The sequence below is a fragment of the Balaenoptera ricei genome, chromosome 6 (assembly GCF_028023285.1).
Source record: "Balaenoptera ricei isolate mBalRic1 chromosome 6, mBalRic1.hap2, whole genome shotgun sequence".
In the NCBI taxonomy this organism is placed as follows: Eukaryota; Metazoa; Chordata; class Mammalia; order Artiodactyla; family Balaenopteridae; genus Balaenoptera; species Balaenoptera ricei.
Genome location: NC_082644.1, coordinates 58,517,188 through 58,544,075, shown reverse-complemented (window position 1 = coordinate 58,544,075; position 26,888 = coordinate 58,517,188). Strand labels below are relative to the sequence as shown.

Sequence of the window (26,888 nt, the reverse complement as noted above, 5' to 3'; positions counted from 1 at the left end):
GAGGTAATCCAATTTTTAAAACATCAGAGGTATTCAGTTTATTTCAATAGAGTAGGAAATTAATCTTATACAGACATTTAAGAGAGCCACATTCAAATTATGAAACAGCCTCTTATTAGCTCTCCAAACTTCAGTTTCTTTTCAAGCTTCAGTTTAACCATCTCTAAAATGGTAATAAAAATATCAACACACAAGGTGGTTGTCATACTTAAAAGAGAAATTGCCTGGCAAATGATAAACACCTCCAACAATGGCAACTTTAAAGGGGCGTTTGTGGCGGTGGAGGACAGGGGGCACTAAGGATGAGTTGTACATCTAGTCTTACAAACTCCAGGATGAAACAGTGTTTCTGGGTCACCATCATTAAATACAATTTAACTATACCCAGCTGCCTACCTTCTCTAACACTGAAGTCTGAGAACTACTTGTCAGAGATGAGAAACCTCAGATAGTACAGTACACAGTCTTTTCCCTCGCATCACACTATAAGCATGTAGGGAGGTTGTATTTCCACAAGGCTGGCGTGAGGTCTCTTCAAGCAGAAAACCAAAAATAGAGATCTTATCTAAAATAGAGTGACTGAACTAAAGCCTGTAAACTAAATCTCTTTCAGGTAAAAGTGGAAGGACTGGGAAATTAAGCAATGAAGCATGGAAGAAAATCAGGACGTGATTTCAAAAGCTAAGGAAGAATGCAGAATTAAAGTAGGGAATTCTGACCCAACTGCTGAGTTCTCCAGGAAGACTCTGTTAAAATGTGGGTAGACAAAGTGTCAAAGCATATCAAACCTGTACCATCAATGGTTTCAAGAATCCACTTCCTAGAACAAGTCTTTAAATCACTATGTTCTGGGCAGAACTGAACATAAGCTGTTGCTCTTCTGTGTACCCGCCTCGTGAGTGAAAAAAATGTAAATTAATACCTTTATTAAAAGTATTACACTACAATGACACACTTCTTCAGAATCTCCCAACAAAAAGCAAAAATAACTGGGAAGGTGTGTGATGATATGAATTAAAGACTACCAAATACTGTTTCAATCAGTACAAAATGTCTAGGCAAGACTCTTCATTTAGGAAGGTATGGGTGTGGGAAAAAGGACAGGACAGGCAAGGGAAGAACTGGAGTTAAATGCAGGGTAGGAACAGAAGGCACAGGTAACCTTTGCTCCAAAAACAGCACAAGGAAAAAACTTCAGCTACAGTGAAAGCCAGAAATTAGGCTCTGGCATTTCCTGGGTGTGAATCAGACATGTTCTTCCATGAGGAAAGGCAAGTCAGCTACTTACCTCTATCTAGTACCCACTGCACCAAGAACAGATTGAAAAAAAAAAGCAAACAAACCAAAAGGCTAAATTAGATTTCCTTCACACCAGGCTTTACCAGAGCAGACATGATTTAAAACCAATAACACTAAAAGAAAAAAAAAATCTCTCCTTGCTTGCTGAAGTTGAAAATCCTGCAGCAGGTAAAAAAGTTATTCATTCCATAATTACAGATAAAAGGCTTAAAATCAGAAGCCTGGTTGAGATCACAGTGGAGCACATTAAGTTAAAATTGAATGAATCAGTGAGTAGTAAAATACTAATTTTTACCTAACTTGCCCTTTTGTGGAAGTGGCAGCAACAGATAGATGAAGAGAGCAGAAACCTATTCAGTCTCTTAAATGGATCAAGTCAATCTACCTGAGAGGAAAAGCACAGGGAAAGAGGAGGGCAAAAAGGCAGAAGACAAACTTTGAAAATACCACATTTTTTCCCATGGTACATCAAAAGAGGGAAATAAGTAAATAATCTACTATCACTTTAAGATATTTTGGGGAAGGTAGCTACCATGGAGAGCAGTGCTATTTCACGTCTATTAAGATATGCTTTTTAAACTAGGCTAATAGCTCAATTTACCAAAGATTCTTAACCAAAAAAATCACTACTCTGAGAGTGGCATGGACATATATACACTACCAAATGTAAAATAGATAGCTAGTGGGAAGCAGCCGCAGAGCACAGGGAGATCAGCTCAGTGCTTTGTGACCACCTAGAGGGGTGGGATAGGGAGGAGATATGGGGATATACGTGTATGTATAGCTGATTTCACTTTGTTATAAAGAAGAAACTAACACACCATTGTAAAGCAATTATACTCCAATAAAGAAAAAAAAAAATCACTACTCTGATAATAAGCAAGACTGGTGTTTTTCCATTTTTCTTCATGTCATTCACCTATATTTTTGACTGCTTCAAATCAACACATTTTCAACTTTAATAAGAGGTATTAATTCATTGATTATTCTACTACATGCTACGATGCCGTTTCTATTTAGTGCATTTGAAAAGTTGAAACTGAGCCCTAATGTTTTACTAAAGTAATATAAAATGTCTTCATTCCTTAATATAAAAGTAAAACTGAGCTTCGGGAACAACTCCCTGGTAATAAAAACAGCTTTTCCTCCGCCTTCCCTGTTATGCCTGGTAGTACTGATAACGCCACTATGTAGCCTTCTACACTGAAAAAGATTTTATTGACTCACATTCAATTACAATTCCTGAAAAAAAGCTCCATGGAGACATTACTAGACTTCTAAATTCATTTCTTCACTAATACACGACATTATTTTATCCATGTGCTTTCCCACAGGTTCTGAATCAGTCTCTATGAATTAGAGAAATCAGGCAGTGAGTAAATAAGAAGTAAAAAATTTTATGATTCACTGGTTCCTTCTTTAGAACATACCTGTTAAGCTGATGGTTACATGTTTGCATTTTTAAATGCTTACATTTCTTTTTATTAAGTAAAACACCCCAGAGATAGGCAACGTGACACCGTTTTATTTAAAATATGCTCTAGTTCATTTACTCCAACTAAGGCTTCGAAAGTACGTTCAATTTAACAGAAGTCACAAGAGTTTGAAGGGACTTAATATAATCCTATTGTTTTACCTCCAAAATGAGGAATTCTGCAATAGTACTACACCAAATATTATTCTAAAAGTATGGAATTATACATTTTTTGGTTATATTTTGATATAATTTTACTAATACTTCTTCAGGTAAATGTTTTAAAAGTAACTTTAACATGTTAAAGGGTCTTAAATTATTTACAAACTTAGCATATGTCAAGTAAGGATGGGAAAGCTAAAATAAGCCTTAAAGAATTTATCCTGACTTCCCGGTTGTATAGATGAAAAATGGCATGGGTCACTGACTTACCCATGACCCCACAGCTAAATAGTGACAGCAATGGAACTAAAATCTAGTTTTCTTTCCACGACACCAAATCATTTGGTTCCTTCTTTCCAACTGATTTCTCATCTCTTCAAAAATCTTTTTTGCCATGACAACTTAGCACACCTACGGGAAAATAAAGCATCTCTCTGGATTTTATCTTTAAAATAAATAAAATCTAAAGAGTTGGAAGGATTTAACAAGATATTACACCAAAAGCCTTTTAGTTCAGGAATGGCGTATACTAAGCAATCATCAGATGATAATTACTATTACTTTTTACTACAAGGAGGGCAGTGAATTTTTTAAAGTACACATATTAGGCCTTGGATCCATTTGACAAATATTTAACCTGCGTGCTTAACTATCGTTAGTCGTCATGATTTTATACTGTAACTTTACACTATGATTTATGACCCGCTCACAACGACCTTGATTTTTTTTTTCCTCTTGTACTTTTATAGACTGCTATATTGCAATATTTTCAAGTAATAAACTGGTCAGGTTCTCTTAGCCCTAGAGATACAGACATCCTCCACTGACTCACAAGGGATCTTAAAATACGCCCCAAATACAGCTTGAGAAAGACCACAACTTTAAATGGACTCTCCAGTTAAAATCCAGCGGTCTATTACAGTGAATGGTAACAAGTGCAAACTGCTGCCATCCATAAGCCATTTTCTTAAAACCACTCTTGAATCTGGGGGAGGGAGGCAGAAGGTCAGTAAAGGAGCAAACTATTTCTCCTCCTGCAAGTCTTCTGAAGCCTCACCCAGCGATCTGGAAATGAATGAAAGGCTGTGATGGCAAGGATAAATCCCAGATCCCTACGCAGGTCTCCGGGCGCGGGTACAGAGAGGGAAACTACAGTTCACACGCGAGAAACTCAGGGCACAGGATTTTTAAAATTAAACACACACACACACACACACACACACACACACGAAAAACTACCCCAAATCATCTTGACTGGAGCACGAACCCACCCACCACCAGTTATAGGAGGGGCAGTTGGCGGGCGGCTGCAGCTCTGGCTGAAGATGCTGGGAGAAAGGCCAGGCCCCAGGCGGGCAGGGCACGCATTAGACCCGGGGTTCTGAGCGGGAGCGAGGGCAGGTGCGGGCAGGGAACAGGGCACGGAACAGGGGCGCAGCCAGGGGCGGGCGGCCGGGCGCCGGGCTGCAGGGGCCGGGGGCCGGGGGGCGGCCGTGGCGTTCTCGCGCCTGCACACACTCACCGGCGCGGGGGGCTCGCCTCTCCTCGCCGCTGTTCTCGCGGCCGCCGGCGGCTCTTCCCCCTCCACCTCCGCTTCTTCCCCCTCCGCCTCCTCCTCCTCCTCTAGTCCCTTCGCCGCCACCGCCCAAGCCGGGCTGCGCTCCCCTTCCGCTTCCGGGAGCCAGAGCGCCGAGGCCGGCGGGTTAGGTGTGCGCCACCCGCGCGGTGGAGCGACCGGCTGTCTCCGCCGCCGCCGCCGCCGCCGCCGCCGCGGTCCCAGCTGGGCGCCCGGGAGCCGCGATGGGAGCCGCCGAGGGCCTAAAGACCAGAAATCGCGCCTCGAGCGCGCGGAGACGCGCCGCGGCAGCGTGCCCTGCCGGACAGCCATCACCCGAACACCCGTCCGTACCTGACGCACCTCGGCGCCGCCGCCCTCCCCGGCTGCCACCTTCCCAGCTCTGCCCACGCTCTCCTCTTCCTTCCACACCATTGTCCCCGCTCTCCTGAGTGACTGGAGAAGGGCCTTTCTTTGAGGATCGCATTTATCCTCCTCCCGTACTTCGGGAGGGATGCCCCACGGGCCTCTCTACCCCTAACGCGCTCTGGATGTCCTCTGGTACCTTGCTTCAAATTGCAGTCCCCAGCATCAGCATCCTCTGGGAAGTTGTTAGAAATGCACCATTTCAGGCCTGCTGAATCAGTATCTGTATTTTAACAAGATCTACAAATGATTCCTACACGTGCACCTTAAAGATTGAAAAGCACTGGCCTCTAGTGAATGGTCTTGCCCACTTCAAGAGCCACAGTTGCCCAAGACATGATTTTTTCCTATTCCTGTCGGCAACCAAAATCCATACTGAAACAAGCTTTACTTTGTGTTTCAGATGCCATCCAAAAGTTGCTGGCTTTCCCATTCCTGCAACCTAGGAAAAATAAATTGACGCTACACTGCAAATAATCCACCTCCCAATCTCAATTCGTATCTTCATCAAACATCAGAGATATGCTAAAACCTTCCCTCTCCCCCCTCACCTCAGCTGAACAATACTTTGGGAAGGTTAAAATGTTTGCAGTAACCTGGAACTAGAGCTTTGTGACTGCATGCCATGGGAGGAATAATGTGTGAATGGAAGAAATATTACCTGCTACATAAAATCTGAACTCTTTATAGAATGGCATTGAAAGCCATTCTCCACAAACTGGTCCCTACCTACCCCTCCCGTCTTACCTCTACCTAACTTGATTCTTCTGCCCATCCTAGAATGCTGTCCACCTTCCTCTCTGATGATCTTAATTCCATCTGGACTTGGGAGTCAGCTCAAATCCTGCCAGCCCAGAGTTCCCTCTCTCTCAATATCACACACACTGTAGCTTATTTTGGACTCTTATGTTACCTTGTATTACTAGGTAGTTTGAAACATGTTATGTCCTGGTTTCTGAATTAATTACCAATACCTCACAACCTTAAAATCCTACATCAGTGGTTATCAGCGTGTGGTTCCCACACCAGTCGCATCAGAATCACCTCAGAACTCATGAGAAATCCATATTCCCCAGCTCCACCCCAGATCTACTGGATCAGAAACTTTGGGGGTGAAGCCCAGCAATCTGTATTTTATCAGGCCTTTTAGATGATTCTAATGCATGCTCATTTTAAAATTACTGAGTTAAAATATTATCTGTTAATCCCAAAGGAACTCATTGGTAGGGGTTGATTTGACTATATGCAAGTTTTATTGCTTTTCAGATTGAGAACTAAGCTCCTTCTCTCACGAATAGCTAGGTTTGAAGGTGGTCACACTTGCTTTTGGAAGAATTATCATTGATTTTCATAATGCTTTTGCTGTAGTAGGAGTTTTATAACTGGGTTTGTTTGAAAAGAAAGAAGTAATAATGATAACTAGTCACTTTGAGGGAGAGGAAACATGGAGTTTTGCCCCCTAAACCCTGGCACTGAATAGCATATTCTTTTGCTCTCTCTTAGCATACCCTTGTGAGAATAAGCTGTGGCAAATGATCTCAACAGGTGCCAAAATGAGACTTAGTTGATGGGCATGTGAATGCACATGACTATTGGAAGTGTACATATTTTTCATGCCTTTTTCTAATGCTAACCTGTTATTAGCCAAATCAGTTCCACAGAGAATTTTCTAAGAAAGGCATGGAAGGAGAGAAGTGGCAGGAAAAACATTCTCAAAATCATGAGTCTTTTTCTCATGGGCAGTATCATCAAGGGCCTATCCCTTGCACTGAAGGTCAAGTCATAGTTCTATCATTCATGCTCAACATGGACTGTATTGTCTTGCAACCCATATACTTAGACACCCGTGTTAAAGTGAGAGAATAGGAAGATATGGCATCATATAATCCTTTTGAGGAGCTTTTCTATTTAGTCTAAGGATGGAGAAAAGATATATGTCAGGCACTATATTTTCCCTCCAGAATTTTGGTCTTCATGGTGCCTGTGACTGACTGAAATGTGATTATTAATCAAACTAATATTTATCTGGGAATAGAAAAAGTAGACGAGAACAAGTAGCATTGCTGCCACTGCCAATTTGGCTTCTCAACAAAGGCACAGTCAGGGCATTTATGTGGACAAACTCAGCCAATGACTGTGCTGCTGTGCCTTGACTGGGGAGGATAGAATTTTATTGCAATTTCCTAAAGTCAGTGAAAGTTCAGTCCAGAGTTTAATCAGTACTGGCAAATAGCCCTTGGCAGCTTTGGGTGGATAGCGTTCTCCACCTGCCCAGCTGGGTACCATGCCCTAAGCACCCACATTTGATGCACATTCATGATTTCTGGGTTGCTTGTAGTCCTCTCCCCCATCTGTTTGAGTGGCAGAGTGCCCATTCCACAACAGTCTAATATTCTAATAGTTATTCTTAACCTCTTTGGGGTTACACATCTCTTCGAGCATCTGCTGAAAGTTGTAGACCCTCTTCCCAACAAGTTACACAATTATATAACATGTACATACAGATGTATACATAAAGTTTCACAAGATACTTCACCTTCCCATGTCCCCAGAGCTGAAGTCATGAACTTCAGGTTAAGAACGTAGAGAGTTCTATGTTCCCCAGGACGTAGAGAGTTGGTAAAATAACGCTTTTCCCCCCAAATATCAAGGATAACTCTAAAAAACACTGCATTCTTAGGAGACGGAAGAAAAGCAATGCTAACCAGAGGCATAAACAAAGTGCTATGGGAATGCTAAAGAAGCAGCTGGTAGTGTCAACGGGGTGATTCAGGAGTGGCTTCGTGGAGAAAGTTCTTGCATCAGATAAGTGAGAATAGGATTTTGATTGGGACAGAGGATCCCTCCAGGATGAGGGAAAGTGTAAGCAAAGGCATGGAAGTGTAGAAGTACAAGGGTCGCTCTGACGTGGCTCAAATGTGAAACACATAGAAAGAGAGGAGAATGGAAAGGTAGAACAGAGCCAAATCATGGTGAGCTTCAAAGACAATGAAATTTCCAATGAGGAGCCATTAAGCTTTCGGAGTAGGGTAATAGACTTGCTCTAATCTGGAAAGACTATTTGTGAGGGCAGTGGCTTCATCAAAAGGCAGAGTGGTGGGGCATTTGGAAAAGTTCTAAATATCCTAAATTGGAACCTATGAGTGAAACCACCTGGCTTTGCCTCAACTTTTTAAGGTTGCTTGATGTTTGCTCTAGAGTTTTCTATTAAGTTAAATCAAGATGAACCCAAATACTTACAATTGGTTAGGTGGGGAAATGTATTTCAGTGAGTTTAGCATCTGGGATGCTGAAAGAGTTAAAATCTGTTTGGAATTGAAAGAGGGAAAACCAACTTGGACTGAAAAGAGAAAAAAGCCCTGCCACTAATCAGGCTGGGAGGACAGACACAGATGAAGGCAGCTGCAACGTTAATAGAAAACACTGTTTCTGCCAAGATCAAGCAGCAGTTCGAAATTACAATAACGACCCTCTCTTTGGGTGGTTACTGACCAGTGATGCCCCAGACCACGTGCTATTTTCATTTCTTACTAGGGATACCCAATTGCTCAGTCATCTTGACACCTTCACTTCATGACAACACCCAGTTCCTAGTTAATTGCCTCTTTTTCTAATCGAACCTCAAAACAACAACCAATGCAAAACTGGTCCCTGCTTCCCTTAGACCATCTTCAAAGTCCTTCAGTGAGAGCCCAGTTCACAAAAAGATGCCTACCTCTTCCTGCTTGTCTAGCGGAAGACAAGCAGGATGTGCCCTCCCTTTTTCCAAGGCAATAAATCTGCTTTCTTTCATGCTACAGACTTGTTCCCGGTAGTCTTTGGCTGAGTAAGTTTTAAGAACCCATTTGATAATGAAAGCTACCTGTTGTCAGGACTCAAAAGTCAAGGTTCTTCAGGAAAGAGGTCTCCCTTTCTGTGTCAGAGGCACAGCAAAGTAGCTGCCATTCTCAGTAATGAGACTCAGCAGTTTCACACGCGGACTCTTCCAACACAGGAGGAAGTGATGCTTTGGGCAGATCCCCCTTGCCCCTCATCCTTTAGAGAAATACGGATTGAGATAGAAGGTTTTTAAATGCTTTTAAAAACGATTTTTGTGAGTGGTATTTTCAGAAAACAGCTTATTCTAAGTAAATGGGATTAACAGAATTCCAAGACAGAAATAAAATGGGTCTAGAAAGATGATGGCAAGTTCTGCGCTGATTCGATGCAAGGAACATATTAAAAATAGGGCAATTTTGATGATGCCGACCTCTTTGCATGACAGAGAAAGATTGAGTGAGATTTTCATCGAGAGATGTTAGTATAAAGAAAACAGCAAAAAGAGATGGAGAAAACCTCCAAGACAAGACAAGACCATAAAAACAGAGAAGAGGAAGACAAGTTAGAATTGGGAGCTTAAACAAAGTGAAAGGCAGGAGCACCAGTAGAATCAAGAGTTCAAATAGGAGGGTTTTCTTTGGTAGAGAAGAAACAGCTGCTTAATTCTCAAAGTCAGAGCAAAGAGGAGCCAGAGGGTAACCAAGTGGGAAATCTTGAAGGGGAGAGGAGGGAGGCTAAGAGTTAAAATTCAATGGCTTCCATCTTTGTGCAGACACAAGAACAGGAGGTGCTGGGCTATCTGAAAGGGAAAGAAAATAGGGGAATGTTCAGCACTAGGAAAGGGGATGAAGAGACTAAAAGGGACAGCCCACGTGGCTCATGTGGAGATAATGTCGACTAGGGGGATAAAACAATTTCTGAGTCCTTCAAAGAAAACCCAGATGCCAGAGATAATAAAAATAGTACTTTCTACTGTTCTGCATAAGAGTACTCATGGCTGTAAAACACTTTAGAGGATTAACTTTTGTTGGTTTCCACGTATACTAACTCAACAGACCTGCTTTGGATTCATGGAATCTACATCTAATATAAATGAAAAAAATTGAGGCCACAAGGCATTTCACACCCTGCAGTGTCACAGCAGGAAGCTGTAGCCTTAGGTGGTAAAAAATAATGTAATTGACATGGGTGCACCACCACATAGAGATGCCTGGGAAAATTCCATAGGTAATGCAGGCTCCGAGTGTCACAGTGGAGAAGAGCATAAGGCAAGCAAATGCGTAATTGAGGAATTCAGTGCAAGCGATGGTGAAAGACTGATGAACTATTAGAATGCACTGACCACATCTTGGGTTTATTAAATACCTGTGCTGCTTTGGATAGCAATACCTGCCAAACTGAGAGACATGCACGCCACACACACACACACACACACACACACACACACACACACACTTCTGTTGATATCTTTGTTCTCTGCTCTCTTAGTCAAGGGGTAACTTTCACTGTAACTGCATTACAAAAACAAAAAGTCTGTCCCAAGCTGATACCTGTTCTAGCAAGTGACCCCCTTGTTCCCTTCACCTTTTCCTAGTCCACTTTTGCTGTTTGGGGAGAACCTGGAGATATGACCCTACAGAACCATGTAGGCAATAATGAAATGGTGCCAACCTTAGGTTTAGAAAATCCTGAACCGAGGAATCGTCCTCGGGTCTGAATTTGTGAATACCAGCATTCTGAGAGACTTTTTCCTGAAGCTGTCTCATCATGGTTGTGCTGTCATTCATTACTTGCCACAGAAATCACCAACAGTCATCACTGAAATCTTTTACGGGCATGCTGTAAACATTAAAAGAGCATGTTAAAATTACACCGTGTGCAGCAGCAGCAGCTGATACTGTTTTATGGAGACGATATTAGCGAGCATGCAAAAGTATCACGCTACCACTCCCTCCATCCCTGTTCCTTACAGCTCCCCTGAAGCCTGACGCTGGACCACAATTGTAATTCTTTAATCACAGCAGAGAATCATTCAACATCATTTCCACGGAACCAATCTTATCCCTTAAACTAGGTTTATAGTTAATGATTGTAGATACCTTTTTGTACACTCACCACCCAACTTTCTATTTTAAACATAAGGGCAGGAGGATTTTCTTTGAATTTTCCCAAGGCAGGAAACAACATTTCACCTTTCTTATAGTTCAAGCCAGTGTGCGGGAGTGCACCCTAGGAGCTGTATGACCTGTCTGGCTTCTCTTAGGCTTTGTGTCTAAGTGGAATGGGTCTTCTGGCCAGCTGGGACATTGGTCTGTCCTGATTTGTGAAATCTACTCAGAGCTAACTCAAGACTTATTTGGGTTGTCTCACGAGTCCTGCTTGCTCCCCTGGGATCTCCTCCACTAGCCCACCATAAAGTCAGAAATTTCCACCTCTATACTTGAGAGAGTGAGCTAGATCCAGGAGACATCAGTTAAAATGCAAATAACTTGATAACATGTTGGAAATATTGCTAATTTCCTTAGTAGTGATAACAATATCATTATCTTTATTACGTAGGAAAATATCCTCATTCTTGGGAGATGCATACTGGAGTATTAAGGGTGAAATGTCATGATATCTGTGATTTACTTTTGAATGGTTCAACAATATAAAAATATGTAGTGAGCACACATATACACACATTCATACAGAGAGATAAAGCAAATATGGCAAACAACAATTGTTGAAATAAGGTGGAGGCTATGAAGGTATTCTTGGATCTATTTTTTCCAACTTCTTGGTATGTTTGAAAATCTTCATAATGAAAAAGTGGAAAAAAATGCAGGCTCCCAAACATATCTCAGACCTAGTGAATCGGATGCCCTGGGTGTGAAACCAAAAACGCATCGCTTGTGAGCACCCAAAGTAAGTTTTAGGCACACTAAAATATGAGAGTTATTGAATTACAGTGCTAAATGCTAGTGGAAGCATACATGCAATAGGTATATGAGAAAAAGAGGAAATGATTTGGGGGAGAAAAATCAACTCAATTAAACACCTCTATTTCCTGTGGGCAAAAAAGTGCAATTTAGTTAACTGGGCGAGAGCAATGCTACTCATAAATTGCATGAAAATGAAATTTAAAGAACTTAAAAGAGAGTTTTGGTGGAGAACAACAGGAGGATCAAGAAGGTCTGGGAGAACAGCATGATGTTCTTGTTCTAGAAGAAGTCTGAGCAAGTGTTCAGAATTCCTGTGACCAGAATTCTGCAGTGTTTCCCACCTACTCATTATCTGCCCTGGTGGCAAAATCACTGGTGGAGCTTTAAAAAATATATCGACTATTACCTGCTGTACCCAACCCCTACCTCCAACTATTAGAACAGAATTTCTGTATTTAAAATGCTCATGGATAATTCTAATACACAGCCAAGGTTAAGAAGTAGTTACCTGGACAATGAAACCCGAACTCTCTAGCCAGTAAATTCTGTCTCCTCCAGGACGGGAAGCTGTCAGAGCCATCTTGGTACCTCAGTGGGTCAGCCCAGTGCCTGACGCTTAATCCATTCTAAATAGATGTTAACTGGATGAATACACTGATGAGCTACATAGATGAATGGACATGAATTAGGAGCCCTGGGCAATTGTAGATAATTTGAATAGCCTAAAATCAAGGTGAGAGAGGGAAGGGAGCTCAAGGGTGAGGCAGAAAGGAGGAAAAGTAGACACCAAAGAAAATTCCACCTGCTTTGCCATTTTCCTTAGAGCTATGCCAGGACTCATGATCTCCTTTGCAGACGAACAGGAGAGTGAAGGACGTAAAGCCTCTTTTTTCCATCTCTGCACATGGGGAAGCCCCTTCCATGGTAGGTTCACACTGTGTTCTCATGGTCCTGAAAAGCTCCAGGATATTATTTTTTTAACGCTCAAAGATTACTAAATCCCATGGATCCCAGGGCCCCTGATGGAGGCATCCTTTTAGTGTCTTACTTGAACTGCTGTAAGATGTAAAATCTGTGTATCCATTTAAATATTTATCTATTTCTTGCCTGAGGTTTGGGCAGGATGCAGGTTTCCTTTAGCAATGGAATTGTGACTTATAAAGAAGCATGTACTGGAAACTCTTGTTCTTTGTATATTGAACATAAATAGGTGTGTTTCCCTTAGCTGGTAGACAAGAGGAAGTTGTGATCATTTCCTTGAGAAACATTAACCCAAGTCCCCACCCAGAGATGGGTCATTGGTGATTGTATCTTTTGGATGAAAGGAGGAGGAACAAAACAAAATAGGAGAGAGGAAGGCAATAAAATGAAAATCTGAGCTCTCTCCCAGATATGTGGGTGGATAAGTGGGGCCTGGCTTTGGAAAACTAGTATTTCAGGAAAGTCCATTCCTTTGCTCAAGGTATTATTACTCACCCACTTCAACATTGCCAACTCCTGAATGTGAACAGTAGATTAAACAAGGTGAAGAGGACCCACGGATGTATACTTAAAACTTGTCCTCTGTTCCTGACATGGAAATGTGACTTTCTTGAGATTCAGGCAGAAGAGGTTTGTGCACATGATTTCCAAGCTTTCTTCCAGCTCTTCTGGCCTCCATGCTTTCTCTCCATTCCAATTGACCAGCCCCACTGTTAAAATTTTTGGCTCATGGAAATCTTGTAGAAGCTGAGGAAAATTCTGGAGATCTCCCCTGAAGTATGTCCATATCCACAATATTTGTGCACACTTCAGGTGGGTCATGAGTCCCTCTGAAGCTACTGTTGTAAATCCTTACCATCTAATCTGCTCCCCATGGCCTACCAAATACGTGCTTAAGACCTGTTGGCTGCCTTTCAAAGCGCCCCACGCTATGTACCCTACCTATCCTTTCAAGAGCATCTCCCAAAATTCATTTATTTAGCTTTACAGGTATTAAACATCTATTCCTTACAAAACATTAAAGTTATACATTGTAGGCATAGGTGTATGTTCATGTATACATGCAAGTATATAAATCTCAAAATATATAAATACATAATACTATAATATATACAGAAATATATCTGATATATCTAATAATATACTACAATAATGTAATATATAAAATATAAAACATATTAGAAATGGAAGAATAACAAAGATGTACAATGTACAGGACTTGCTCACTGTTATTGCTTTATAATTTGCATATATTATCTCTGCTACTATATTATAAGCTACAAGCTAGGGGGAAATGTGTTTTATCTATCTTTGGTTATCCGAGGGTCCTAAGAATAGTGTCATGTATAGAATAAATGATCAGTAAAAATTCAGAGAACACATAACATTCTTAATTAGGAATTAAATTGACAGGTTAAGGAGACTATGTACACCAATAGCTTTGACAAATTCTCAAAGCTAAGTTAACCACCCTCTGTAGGGAATACTTAATGCCAACTTCCTAGAATAGAGATAAAATATATGGGAAAAAACAGCTCTAAAAACTTTTGTAAAAACAAACCAGAATCCTATATGGAGAGAAGAGTAACCATAGAGCAATTTATATAGAATATCATGCTTGTAATTAAAAACTCAGCTTTATTGTCACCCTTTCAGAAACTATTCAGTCTAAGGTAATTAATTTCTAGCACACTCCTCTATTTTCATTCTTTGCATATCACTTATAACCATCTGATATTTTTCCTTTTCAGCTGATTGATTGATGAATTGATTGATTTTCAGATTGCTTGTCTCCTCCCACCAGAATGTGAGCTCTATAGGACCAGGGACCTTGTGTGATTTTTTTCCTTGCTATAGACACAACTATACACCTAGAGCTATATCTTGCACAAAGCTGGTGGACAAATAAATACCTGCCAAATAAAGGAACACATTCACAAAAATAATACTATGTATTATCTATGGATGTTTATGTACCTTTGCAAAATATAAAAGGTATTAGAAGTGTAAACAAGAATCTTTGGGAGTGGGGTAAGTATTGAGCAGTCAGAGTCTTGGAGGATAGAACTCAGCACAGTAGTTAAAGGAGACTTTACTTACATGAGAAATGGTTTATTTCTTTAAGAAAATAGACAAGAAGCACGAGATGACAAACATTAACTATTCTGGTGGTGAGAATTTGAGTGTCTGTTATATTGCTTTTTGTACTTTTCTCTATCTTTTAAATTTCTCAAAACAATTTTTTTTAAAAGGTCTGAATAGAGAAGAGTGAATTTATCCTAGCTTTACAGGATCTAAAGCTCTGATGTGCTGTTACCTACACTTGATCATCACAGTAATTCTGAAGTAATTATTACCAGCCTTATTTTTTACAGGAGGAAAATGAGACCAAGCTTGATAAGGGGGCTTGCTGATAAAGGCAATGCTTGGCTGAGAACCTGACCTAGGGATGATTTCTCTTTCAAGAGATAACATCACTGCCCCATCAAACATGAGGGCTAGACCAGAGGTAAAAAAAAAAATTAGTTTTGAGGCCAATAGGCAAGAGACCTAGAAGAGTTAAATCTAAATTGATGAACAACAAATAGGTAAATATTTTAATACAAATAGAAAATATGCCTCACATGATCTCAGGCAAGTTGCTTAAAATTTTAAGGCTTGTTTTCCTCTCCTATAAAATAGGGTATTTACTTACCTCATTTGATTCTTTTTTTTTTTTTTTTTTTTGCATTGGGTCTTAGTTGCAGCTCACGGGCTTCTTAGTTGTGGCTCGCTGGCTCCTTAGTTGCAGTACATGGGCTCCTTAGTTGCAGCAGGCAGGCTCCTTAGTTGTGGCTCCAGGGCTCCTTAGTTGTGGCTTGCCAGCTCCTTAGTTGTGGCATGAGAAGTCTTAGTTGCAGCATGCATGTGGGATCTAGTTCCCTGACCAGGGATCGAACCCAACCCCCTGCATTGGGAGCGTGGAGTCTTATCCACTGCCCCACCAGGGAAGTCCCATTACCTCATTTGTTTCTTGTGAGCATTGTATAATTTATGTATTTAAGTATGACATAAATTATATAATATATATATAAAAGACCCAGTGTAGTATCTGGCACTTAATAGATTGTTCAGTATTTGTGTGTTTCCTCTCAGTTTCTTATGCTGCCATGTATTATGTTGAACAGTTAGAAATTGCCTTTCTTTTTTAATGAAAATTATTGAATATGGACAATTTTGTGAGGTTCATGCTGCTACTCTTTGAATGTGACCTCTGATAACAACCATCAGCTACCTCATCTTGAATTCACACATGAGGGAAGGGCAGAGCAGAGTTTGAATAAAACTGATGATTGTTTGGGGCTTGGGCTGGAGAGTCTATTTGCAAGGATAGATAAAAGGGATTTGCAAGTGTGTGAGGAGGAGAAGGATAGTCCAATTGGCAGAGAAGGGTTTACATAATCAGGGTTAGGCAATTGCAAGCTAGACAGCTGCTCAATAGCTTTTGGCACCAAAATATATTGACCAGCTGGGATATCATTAATGCTTAACAGTTTTATCCTCATGACCATACCTTGGCCAATTAGGTTGTCTTTGACCACCGAAGGGTATGATATATTCTGATGTAAATGCCACATGTGTATCTGTGTAGCACGTATCCTGTTGCTTTGATGTGTTGTAGAATATACACTAAATATAAATGCATTCGCTTCTTCAGAACACAAGGTTAAATGGTGTGATTAAAGAGGAATAGAATTTAAATAGGCATTAATTTCTTTTAAAAAACAATTATTATTCTGAGAAATACTTTTTTTGTATATTCTGAAAGTAAAGGGATTCAAATAAAATTATTTTTAAGATGAATTTTTAAAGAATGAGTTTAGAAAAGAAATATGGGTAAGGAAAGCCAGTTCTGCACATTTTTCATACAAATAAATACAGACAGGAGAAATGTAATGACTAAAAGACAGTGATTGAAGGACCTTAACAGTAAGCTATTTGCTGTGTTAAAAGAAACACTTGGACCAGTGTCATTAGCCTATGAAGCCATTTCAGAAATGCTCTTACTAGGTAATTTCCCAATAGTGTCTTTAAATTATGGGACAGGCAAAACAAACAAGGACAAAGTATAAGACAATTGAATGCCACAACATTTCCCAGAAGCTTCATACACTAAAATTTAATACGTTAAAATATTTGGAATATTTTCGGAATTTGCAACTGTGACATTGGCAAATAAAATTTGTAATACGGAGTTTTTATACAGTAGCAAAAACACAGTCATTCAAACACAGAACCCTTACTAAACAACCTAATCCAAAATGCATGTGGATAAGGATTTCACCTGTAAATTGTTTTTTAAATTTTAAATCATTTGCAGTTTATTTAATTTGACAGCTACTAGAATTCCTTGGTCACTTGCATTAGCATTTCTGGATTGACCTTTAAACCTGGTACTGGTCATATATTTTTCCTTCCCCATAATTTAAGTACTAGTTTGGCTACTGATGATTGTTCCTTATCCCTATGTAAACCACTAAAAGTAACGTCAGTGTTCCTTCTTCAAAGCTGGAGATCTGACATCAAGAATTTCATATGGGGAGTATCAAAAATAAGGAGGCAACCAAACAAGTTACTCCTTCTATCTGTGGAACTACTTAATCATCTGATAGAAGTCAAATAAAACACGGCCTGAGGGCAAAGGCAGCTATAAGTATGAGGAATCCTTTCTACAAATACCATAGAGATATGTATATATACATGCATATATACATATATGTATAAATATATACATATAGTTTTTTGCTAATGCTTTGACAAGCTATTAAAGAAACCCATTTTTATGGTCTAGTTTCTTTTCCTTCTTCAGATGGAAGGCTTTTACCAAAACTTGTAGACAATAGATCATGTAATATTAGTACTGGAAAGGACCTTAGCAATCATCTAGTTCAAGTCCCTCCTTTATGGATGAAAAATGTAAGGGGGAGAAAGCTTCTGTAACTTGTTAACATCCTATAGCCAGTTAGTGGCAGAGTCAAGACCAGATCCCAAATGTGCACCGGTAACTAGATGAATGCCATGACCTCTAAATCGTTCTTACTTTGTAAACCACATTTCTCTTAAAATATTACCTACCCACTTAACATTTCAGACTGAATAACCAGCAACTTTGCTGATAATAGCGGGATGGCTTTTTTTATGTTGAAAGTCCTGGGATAAAGGGATCCTGGACGTGAAATTCTGCCTGAAAGCCAGCCTGTTCGGGGTGGCCATGCTGTTGCTCTGGCTTCGCCTTGCACTGACACCCCTCCACCAGCATCACCAGCTTGACCACGGGGGCCAGGCCAGTGCAGTTGAGCTGCAAGTGCGTCGTGGTGAACTTGGCAGGCAGGCAGCGGGAGCAGAAGGTGTAGGGGCGCTGCGCAGCTTCAGGAAAACGAACAGACCCGCATTTTCCAAAGCAAAGGTTGTTCTGTACAACCACTTTCTCACAGTCTTCATGGGTGATAGTCTAAAAGGCAAACACATCTCCATTAAATCATCTTGAGTCATTTCTTTACCATACATGATGCCGAAGCTATAGACTGTAAGCGAGGATAACTTAGACTAAAATTTAAAAGTCTTTCCAGGGACTTCCCTGGCAGACCAGTGGTTAAGACTTCACACACCCAATACAGGGGGCACAGGTTCGATCCCTGGTCAGGGAACTAAGATCCCATGTGCAGTGCAGTGGCAAAAAAAAAAAAAAAAAAAAAAAGATTTAAAAATCTTTCCAATGTTGGATACAGTTTGCAATAATCAAGTGATGGTATCTTAAGAGCATGGAGCTACCTTAACTAAATTTTTTTATTGGATACATTAATAAATTAGCCTGTAGGAAATACCTAAGGTAATATGAAAATATTTTACTGTACACTTAAACGCCAAGCTCTAAGAAATTTTGTCTAATTGGGTGTTACCTGTCTGAAAATTCTAATGGCTAGCTTCTTATAAGTAATGTGCCTTGCCCTTCTACTCTTCACAGTGCATTGTACAAAATATATTCTCAATACATGTTTGTTCAATTGCTCATAGAATAGATCAGAACATCCAGAGTTTAATTCTGTCCTATTTTACAGTGCTTATAGTACATTCAAATCTATTAAGTTGCATGGAGCAAAGTTGCAGCACCTGTCCCTCTAAATTATCATGCATGACATCATCTTTGCCTCTCCCATAACCCCATACGCCTAGCTTTATGTGCCCTTCAAAATATATGAGCCAAACACCTTATTTTTAATTTAATTAGCGATAAATTCAAAATAAGAGTTCAAAGGAAATTTGATTGCCCAATTCTTAGGAGCAATTTTCTAATTATACATGGGCCAACAAAGCAGTCATTATTATTTGATCATTGACTTGTTGTTTCTACATATCCTTGCCTTTTCAGAATACTTAACTGCCTTGCACAGTCAATTACCTTATAATACTGCCTGCTTAATTGGGTAGCTTTACTGGACTGTAAAATTTTACTCTATCCTGCATTGCTTTTGGTTCAGTATCTTTGTGTTTAAGGACCTGATGCAATTTCTCAATTTTAATTTAACATTTGGAGTGTGGGCTTTGCCAGGACTGACTGGAGGCAGTAGATAGTAGAATGCTCCTTTGTCTTAATAGTGTGGAATCAATCACAATAGCTGCAAATCAGCCAACACAACATGAACTGGGAAACAGGCATTTCTAAGAGGAGGAAATGTGATTTCACATCAGGATTACTTTTTGAAAGCTTATGAGAAAATACGTTAAATTAAATCATTTTTGTGATAGTAATGCTAGAACTAACATGGCAACTTCTGCCTGACAACCTCAACATATTTTATAGACCTATGAAGTAGTTAGGTGTGAAATACGGGGGTTAAGACCATCCTACATGCATGTTTGGGGAGGAATCCAATGTATCCCATCTTATCTACAGATGGAATCCACCTGCTCATCCATATCCTAATAGAGTGTAGAGATGTAGCTAGAGAGAAGTTCTAGTGATTGCTCTAAATTCCCAATTTCCTAACTGGGGTTACAGTCAATGATCTCTCCAGATAAGACCACCTCGATGTAAAAATAAATAAAATCCCATAAAACAAAGCTCTATGCCATCAGTATGAATGATTACTATTATTAGCAGTACCATCATACCATTCTTGTAGCATTTCCAAGGTTGGAAGGAAATTTAGAGAGTATGATCATACTTTGCCAAATCCACTGATGAAGGCCCAAGGACCAAATCTGGGAATGAGGTGAGACTCAGGCTCCTGGCACGTTCGTCCCCTACTTTCCACCCGTCCCAGCTGTCCACCCCCTCCTGAAAACCTGGATCCCCTTCCCCACCCAGAACAAATACCTGGCTGAAGGGCACCGTCCTACAGGTCTCCCGATGCACTTCATGGCTTTTGATGGGCAGGATGATCCCCTGAGAAGCTGGACTCATTCTGAACATGAAATGGTGCCAGAATTTCTTGGCTTCTTCCCGAAGAGGAGGTTTCTCCATTGGCATCCCATCCTCTGGTTGAGTGAGACCCTGGGTCCCAGGGAAGAATTGCTCACTGACTGAGCCCTGGGGTGGGTGCAGCTCTCTCTCAGGCTTCTTCCAGAACCTCCCAAACCTGGACAGCATCTTTTCTCTCTGCCTCTGGCCTTCCCCTGCAGTGCTGGCACCTATTAGGTGTGGCACTGCCACAAACAGATCTGGCTTCTCCTCAGCTTCCTCATGGTTGCCCAAGGACAGCTCTCTGCGATGCCTTTCTAGGAGCAAGAGAGAAACAGAATTCTGACTCTGGCGGCCATCCCCGTGCCTTGCAGCCTTCCCTAGAGGCAGAAGCAGCAGCAGCTGAAGAAAGGGAAGATGCATGCTGTCGGGGCCGAAGCTTCTTGCAGATTCACAGATGGTGAGGCCCCAAAAGACGTTCACTCTCTGCAGGACTGTGAACAGGGAGATGCTATATATAGATACCTGCCTTGTGGGATGGGAAGGCAGGTGGTCAGTAGCCAGGCAGAGTAAACACATTCCTTGTTTGCTTGAATTATGTAGTGCTAATGGTGTCCTGCCTTCATTTTGGTTTTGTGTATTTTAGAAGGCCTCAGTGAAAGCCGGGGACCCAGGGGGTAATTAGCTGACACTTTATCGTCTGAGATTTAAAGAGCAGTATTAGTGAAAACAACACATTCTTTGCCCCGGATTTCCCATCACTGTTTGTTAGAAGGACCAGAGTCAGGTAACATTTGTGGTGCATCTGCTTTGTGCTGGGATAGAACAGACATGTTTTAAAGAGAGAAGTATATCAGATAAAAATTAACACATACATTTCGCCAAAGATCAGGCTGTTAGGCTCTACACACACACACACACACACACAGAAGCAGCCAAAGAAGTATATAAAAGTTGTAAGAAAGGGAAAGGAAAAAATAGAGGGATGTTAAGTTCGTTGAGCAGAGGACATTCCCTGTTACTGAGATGTGGTTAGGGTTGTTGATTTTGCATAGTAACAGTAAAGGGAGTATATTCTCCTTTTCCACACATGGAAACTCACAATTCCAAGTAATCCCCTCACCTTAAGAATCAAATACTTGGTGCTAAATTTCACAACTGGTCAATCATCAGATAAGCTTTTTCAATTGTTCACAAATTTCTCAACAGGATCCTAAGTAATAGACTGACAGCTCATTAGCCCTCACTGAGGATGGGGAAGTGTCTTTGCCTCAAGCCACCCTATTGACTTATTTTTTAAAATTTCTCTAAACAAAGAGCCAGACTTGAGAACGTGGATTCTAAGAACCAGGTTTGATAGCTCTGGGCATGAAGCTGGCTGGTCCATTCTTTACCTTACAGAATCCACATCATCTTTATTCTGCAGTAATTGATGACCAGGTTAAATAAAGATGAAGGCAAACATGACTCTTCAGGGATCAAAGGAAAATTTGTTAGATGACTATCATTCAAAAATGTTATAAATCAGATGAGGGTATGAGAAAGGAACATATCCACAAAAATGGAACCCCAGAATTGAGTTCAATCTACCCTCTACACTAACTGAGCAGTATTTCCATTGGGAATTGACTCAGTACTTGTTTGTATTTCTCCCCTTTTAATTTAATCACCATATTGCTTGCTTTCAGTAACACACATAAGCCTGGAACATGCTCTTCCCTTTTTTTCAGTACCGATTAATCTTTCTTTCCAAGAAGTGACCCATTCGAATATTTTTTTCAGACACTAATGTTCTTCTTAATAGTCAGGCATGATTTCTGTGAGACAAAGCGTCAAGTCCTTTTACCTACAATAATGAATTATTTTAAAATGAACCATCATTTTTCCAGAAATCTATCAGAAGAGATATATTTTACTTGTACCAAGTACCCATAGAACCTGTGCTAGTATTACTTAAGGTACAGTTGATTCATACTAAATGAACATTAGTATTTGCCATTTCTTTCAAAATGTTTTTTAAAAATTGCCTGCTGTTTGAATTTCTTAATTTCCCTCAGTCATCCAATGCAATAGGCCTTCCAGAGCTAGCCACTCTAAATATAAATTACATAATTTATATTAGCTGACCATTTAATTATAAATATGGTGTGGGAGCTAACTATGATATGTTTCCTGATTCCTTTTAGACTTTACTTTTCTGTGCCTGAAGTTCCATTGCCATCAATCACAGTTTTTCCGCAGACTGAAGACTATTCTAGAAATTCTACTCGGGGTCTCAGGTTGCTTGTCTCTGAACATAGGGTACAATTCAGATAATTTCTTTTGAATTAAAATTTGTAGAAGACTCACTTTGTGGGCCAAGCATCATATTAGATACTAGAATATGATAGAAAATGATGAAAACTTACTTCCTGCCCTCAAGTAGTCTAGTGGTATCACACATTTTATAACTTTATTAAATTAGCTGTAGGGATGTCAGTTATGCATATTTATCCTTTCCTTAGTCCTAAACCCCTCTTCTTCTGATACTAATTTTGGTGTTTATAAATGTCATTTTAAAATTACTCATGGAGCATTTCCTTTTGCTGTTCTGTCATTCCTGTTGAGAAAATGTGCAAATATCTTGAAGGGTAAATCTAGCAAAGTAAAGCCTTCTGTGACGAGTACTATGGTACAGAAGTCTATCTTCAACCCCTGCCTTTTACAGTTAAGGGCAGATGACATTCTCCTTTCACCACTGTGTCCTTACATCAGTTCTAAAGCTGTGTCTGTGGTACATTATAGTTTACTCTTAAAAACATAAACATTTTGGTGTGGGTCTTCAGTCATACAAGCATACAGTGACCTCCCAATTTGGATGAAGCCAAATGGAGGTATAGGTGTGGAGGGGGTCTCCAGACACAGCAGGGAGCCGCTGTGTGGAGAGAGCACCACAAATTGCTGGTGTCCTTAGTACCAAATGCCACAGCGGAAGGCAGGCCTGAGCTTTCATGAGCCCAAGCCTGCCTAAATCCGCCTTCTGGGACCACCTCAAGTCTTCGTGCAAGCCAGAGGGTCCAATCTCATCCTTCATTCTTTCTGATTTACAATTCATTCTCGGCATGATCTGAACTCTGAGTTCAACTTGACCTGGCTTCCTAGGCACTAGGATGTCTTCAGGGCTGGGTGGAGCTCCCAGTGTGCCTGTGAGACAACAGTAACAGCTATGTTTTCCTGTCCCTCTTACAGACTCTCAGGAAGGAGCTAAAAGAAGTCCAGTACTCTCTAAGGGGAAACAGAGAAACTCAGTTCTTCTGTAAAAACCCCGGACCTAAATCAACAAAAGGTGAGAGGCAGCATTGGGGTAGGAGATAGGCATTAGAGTTAAAACTGGGAGACAGAAAGGGGAATTTGGGCTGATGGCTTTGTGGAAGAAATCTGTCTAGGGTACATGCTATTGCCTCAAAACTCTCTCTCTTTTCAAAATAGAGAATAGCCACAGGACCATGGGTGTTTAGATTATTTAAAAAGAACTCAAAAGAAGGCAAAATCTTTCTCTTCTTTTCCAAAGGACAAGGAAGACAGCAAATTAGGGTACGTGGTTTCCCCTTAAACCCTTTATCCTGATTTAGTTTAGTAAATTATTTAAAACATAGCTCTCTCTCCCTCTCCACTCCCCTCCTTTCCACTTTCTATGGAAAGAAAACATTAGGAAGGCCTCCTTCCCCAAAGCTACTTCACTTATTGAACTCATGGATACACTCATTCATACAGCATATATTTGAGTGCCAACTCTGTGTTAGGTCCTGAGGATAAAACAGTGAGGGTATCCTTGTCCAGGCCTGATGAAGTTTGCAATCTAGAGGGAGAGTATAGTTTATTCAAAATGAGTTACACAAGGAAAACCTAGGCACACAACATTCCTAGTAACCCTAGTGATCAGGGACTTTCAGGTAGATCCAAATCCCAAAGGCACGGTGGACTGTCACACTGTGTTTCTGCTAATTTTATTCAATAAACATTTGCAAATAAATATTGCACAAGGTAGTGCAATAGATGTCATGCAAATTTTTTCTTTTATTTTTGATTAGGTAATAAGTAGGTATAGCAACAAAATTGAGATTATACAAAAAATTGTATGGTAAAAAGTAAATCTTCCTCTGAACTCCCAGGCTTCCTGCCTGCCGTGGAGGCCATCAGTGTTGTCAACTTATTTATATTCAATCGTTTAAAATTGTTACCGCTTATGGGCTGAATTGTGTCTTCCCCCTAATTTACATGTTGAAGTCATAACCCCCAGTACCTCAGAATGTGACTGTATTTGAAGATAGGGCCTTTAGAGAGGTAATTAAATTTAAATGAGGCCTTTAGGGTGGGGCTTCATCCAATAAGGCTGATGTCCTCATAAGAAAAAGAGATTGAAACAAAGACACACACAGAGGAAAGACCATGTAAAGACATAAGGAGAAGACGGCTGTCTACGTTCCCAGAAGAGAGCCCTCAGAAGGAAACAACCTTACCAACACCTTGACTTTGGACTTCCAGCCTCTAGAACTGTGAAAAAATAAATTTCTATTGTTTAAGCCACCAAGTCTGTAGTACTTTGTTATGGCAGCCGTAGCAAACTAATACTCACTCAAAGAGAAAAAGTATGTAGACAATAGAAAAGGACAAATACCAAATGGTGTACCATATTATAAAATCTCCCCATTTCCACTCTTCGGCACTGATCTCAGCGTTACATTTTAGGGTCGGATTATTCTGTCAGCAGTTTCAGTGATTTTATTGCTCTCTGTCCAAAACACTCCCACACCGTAAAGAAGCATTTTACTTTTTGCAACTGGGGATGTATCTATTACTATGCACAAGTCATGGACAATACCTAAATTTGACAAATAAGCTACTTACCAAGATCGCATAGAGGGCTCCTACAGATCTGAGAAGTAGGCCAAGGCAGCCAAGGTGACTTCACTATGTGCCCCACCATCCACCATCCATCCATCCCCCACTGCCTACAGCCTCTATTTATAGCTAGTCCAGGATGCCTTCACTGATGCTAAACATCTGTCATGCTCCTTCTTCCTAATCCTTAAAATTTACCTGGATGATTTTTCATTTTGCAGAAAGCTGCTCTCAGAAAGAGTAATGTAAGTAGAAGTAACTCCAGATTTGAAGCCAGAAAAACTTTATCTGGCTCTGCCTTACAGCTTATTAAGCCGCATGATCTCAGGTACTTAACTTCATGTCCCTAAACCTTGCCAGAAAAAATACCACCTGCCATGCTTTCCGCATCTGGCTCATTGCCTTTCTTTTCACCCCAGATCCTGTTATTACCCTGGGTAACTTCAGGATCCACATGGATGGGTCTGACCAATAACATGCCATCGGTGTTACATGATGTCCTATTCAGTACCCTGGCTGAAATCTGATGATTCCACTCCACCTGGCCTCTCCATCCCCTTTACATTCTGACCCCTGTTATTCCCAGGAATTGCTCCACCTCTAAACTGTAAATTTCACATTCCGCTCTCTCAGGACAACTTTCTGTTGTTTCTGTTCTCTCAATTGTTTCCACAGCAACTGTTTTCTGCTTTATCCTTATAATAGTGCTACCACAATTGCAGTTAAATAACTACTTGTATGAACATTTGTTTAACATTTGTCTCCACTTTAGATTTTAAAGTCCATGAAAGTAGGGGCTCTGCCTTTCTTAGTCACCATCTCAGGCCCTAAAATAGTTCCTTCTGTGTAATAGATGCTCAAAATATTTGTGAATGAATGAATGAATGAATATAAATCCTCTGGTCTTCACTTCCTTCCCTATCCAGCTCAGATCCATGGCCCACCACTTCAAATTTTTGCAATATTCCCAACTTCCTTGTCCCTTTTTCTTTCTCCTGCATGATCTAGTAAAATTCCAACCCTGGAAACACCCAGCTTTCCCTCTTTCCTGGGCCACTTCTGGGCTATGGAATGCTGGCAGAGACAATCACAAAATGGCGAAAATTGATTCTATATAAATTATCTCCCATCTTAACTGAACCCTCAATTCTGCCCAGCAGTCTTTTGTTTGACGCTAGTCAACTCTCTCTTCATTTTCCAGGTAGATTATTTAAAAATCTTCTCTGATAATCTCAAACCTTTGACTGCTCTGCCTCTTTCAACATTTTCAGCAAATGAACTCACCCCTTCTTCCACAGAGAAGGATAGAAGCCATCAGATGGGAGCATTTCCTTTGACCTGATCATCAAACCACAACAATTCATTCTTCCTTTCCACTCTGCTCTTGAAATCCACCCTTTCCAACCTACTTTATTAATAGTCTCGTCCATATCATCAAACTCCCTTCACTCCACTGGCTGCCTCTTATTAGCATTTATATAGTGCGTGCTTGTCTTGAAGTTTTAAAAATATCTCTTTGATTTCATAAAGGTTTCCAGGTTCTGTTCTTCAGTATTGTCTTCTGCCTTCCCAGGCAAACTTTGGAAAGAATTGTCCAGACCCAAACTCTACTTTCTCACATCCACTGACATATCAACCCACTGAAGTCTAGCTTTTTGCTGCAGCCCTCCTTTAAATCTTTCTTCCCAGGATCACCCATGCCTCCGTGTAGCTATTAGAACTCTCGGCAACATTCAAATCACTTCTCATGAATTTGGTCCTAAATAAAATGGAGAAAGAAAGGGAGGTCAGAGTAGGCAAAAGAGCTATGAGAAACCTGAAATTTTAACCTCCAAGAGCAGATCTGCCGTCCAGTCATCCTTCTGAGAGTAGAGGATATACAGGGAGTCACCTCTCCCATAACACCAGGATGTATTTGGGGCTCCA

At 40.5% G+C, this 26,888-nt stretch overlaps 3 protein-coding genes across 5 annotated transcripts in view; all 3 read right to left on the bottom strand.

Annotated features, from left to right (window-relative positions):
- Positions 1-4,540, bottom strand: part of ZDHHC21 (zinc finger DHHC-type palmitoyltransferase 21) — a 60,534-nt gene extending 55,994 nt beyond the window's left edge. For both annotated transcript variants that reach the window (XM_059926417.1, XM_059926419.1), the window contains exon 1: positions 4,458-4,540. The gene's annotated coding sequence lies outside the window, so the exon portion shown is untranslated. The remainder of the gene's footprint in view (positions 1-4,457) is intronic.
- A 12,294-nt stretch (positions 4,541-16,834) lies between these two features.
- CER1 (cerberus 1, DAN family BMP antagonist) lies at positions 16,835-20,890 on the bottom strand. The gene is made up of 2 exons (XM_059924711.1): positions 19,998-20,890; positions 16,835-18,131 (listed from the first exon to the last, which is right to left on the bottom strand). The coding sequence occupies exons 1-2, from the start codon at positions 20,658-20,660 to the stop codon at positions 17,817-17,819; spliced, it is 978 nt and encodes a 325-aa protein (XP_059780694.1). The 5' UTR covers positions 20,661-20,890; the 3' UTR covers positions 16,835-17,816.
- The window catches only part of FREM1 (FRAS1 related extracellular matrix 1), a 190,254-nt gene continuing 183,688 nt past the window's right edge, over positions 20,323-26,888 (bottom strand). The window contains exon 38 of one of the 2 annotated variants that reach the window (XR_009503656.1): positions 20,323-20,398. The gene's annotated coding sequence lies outside the window, so the exon portion shown is untranslated. The remainder of the gene's footprint in view (positions 20,399-26,888) is intronic. The other variant, XR_009503657.1, reaches the window with a different exon arrangement.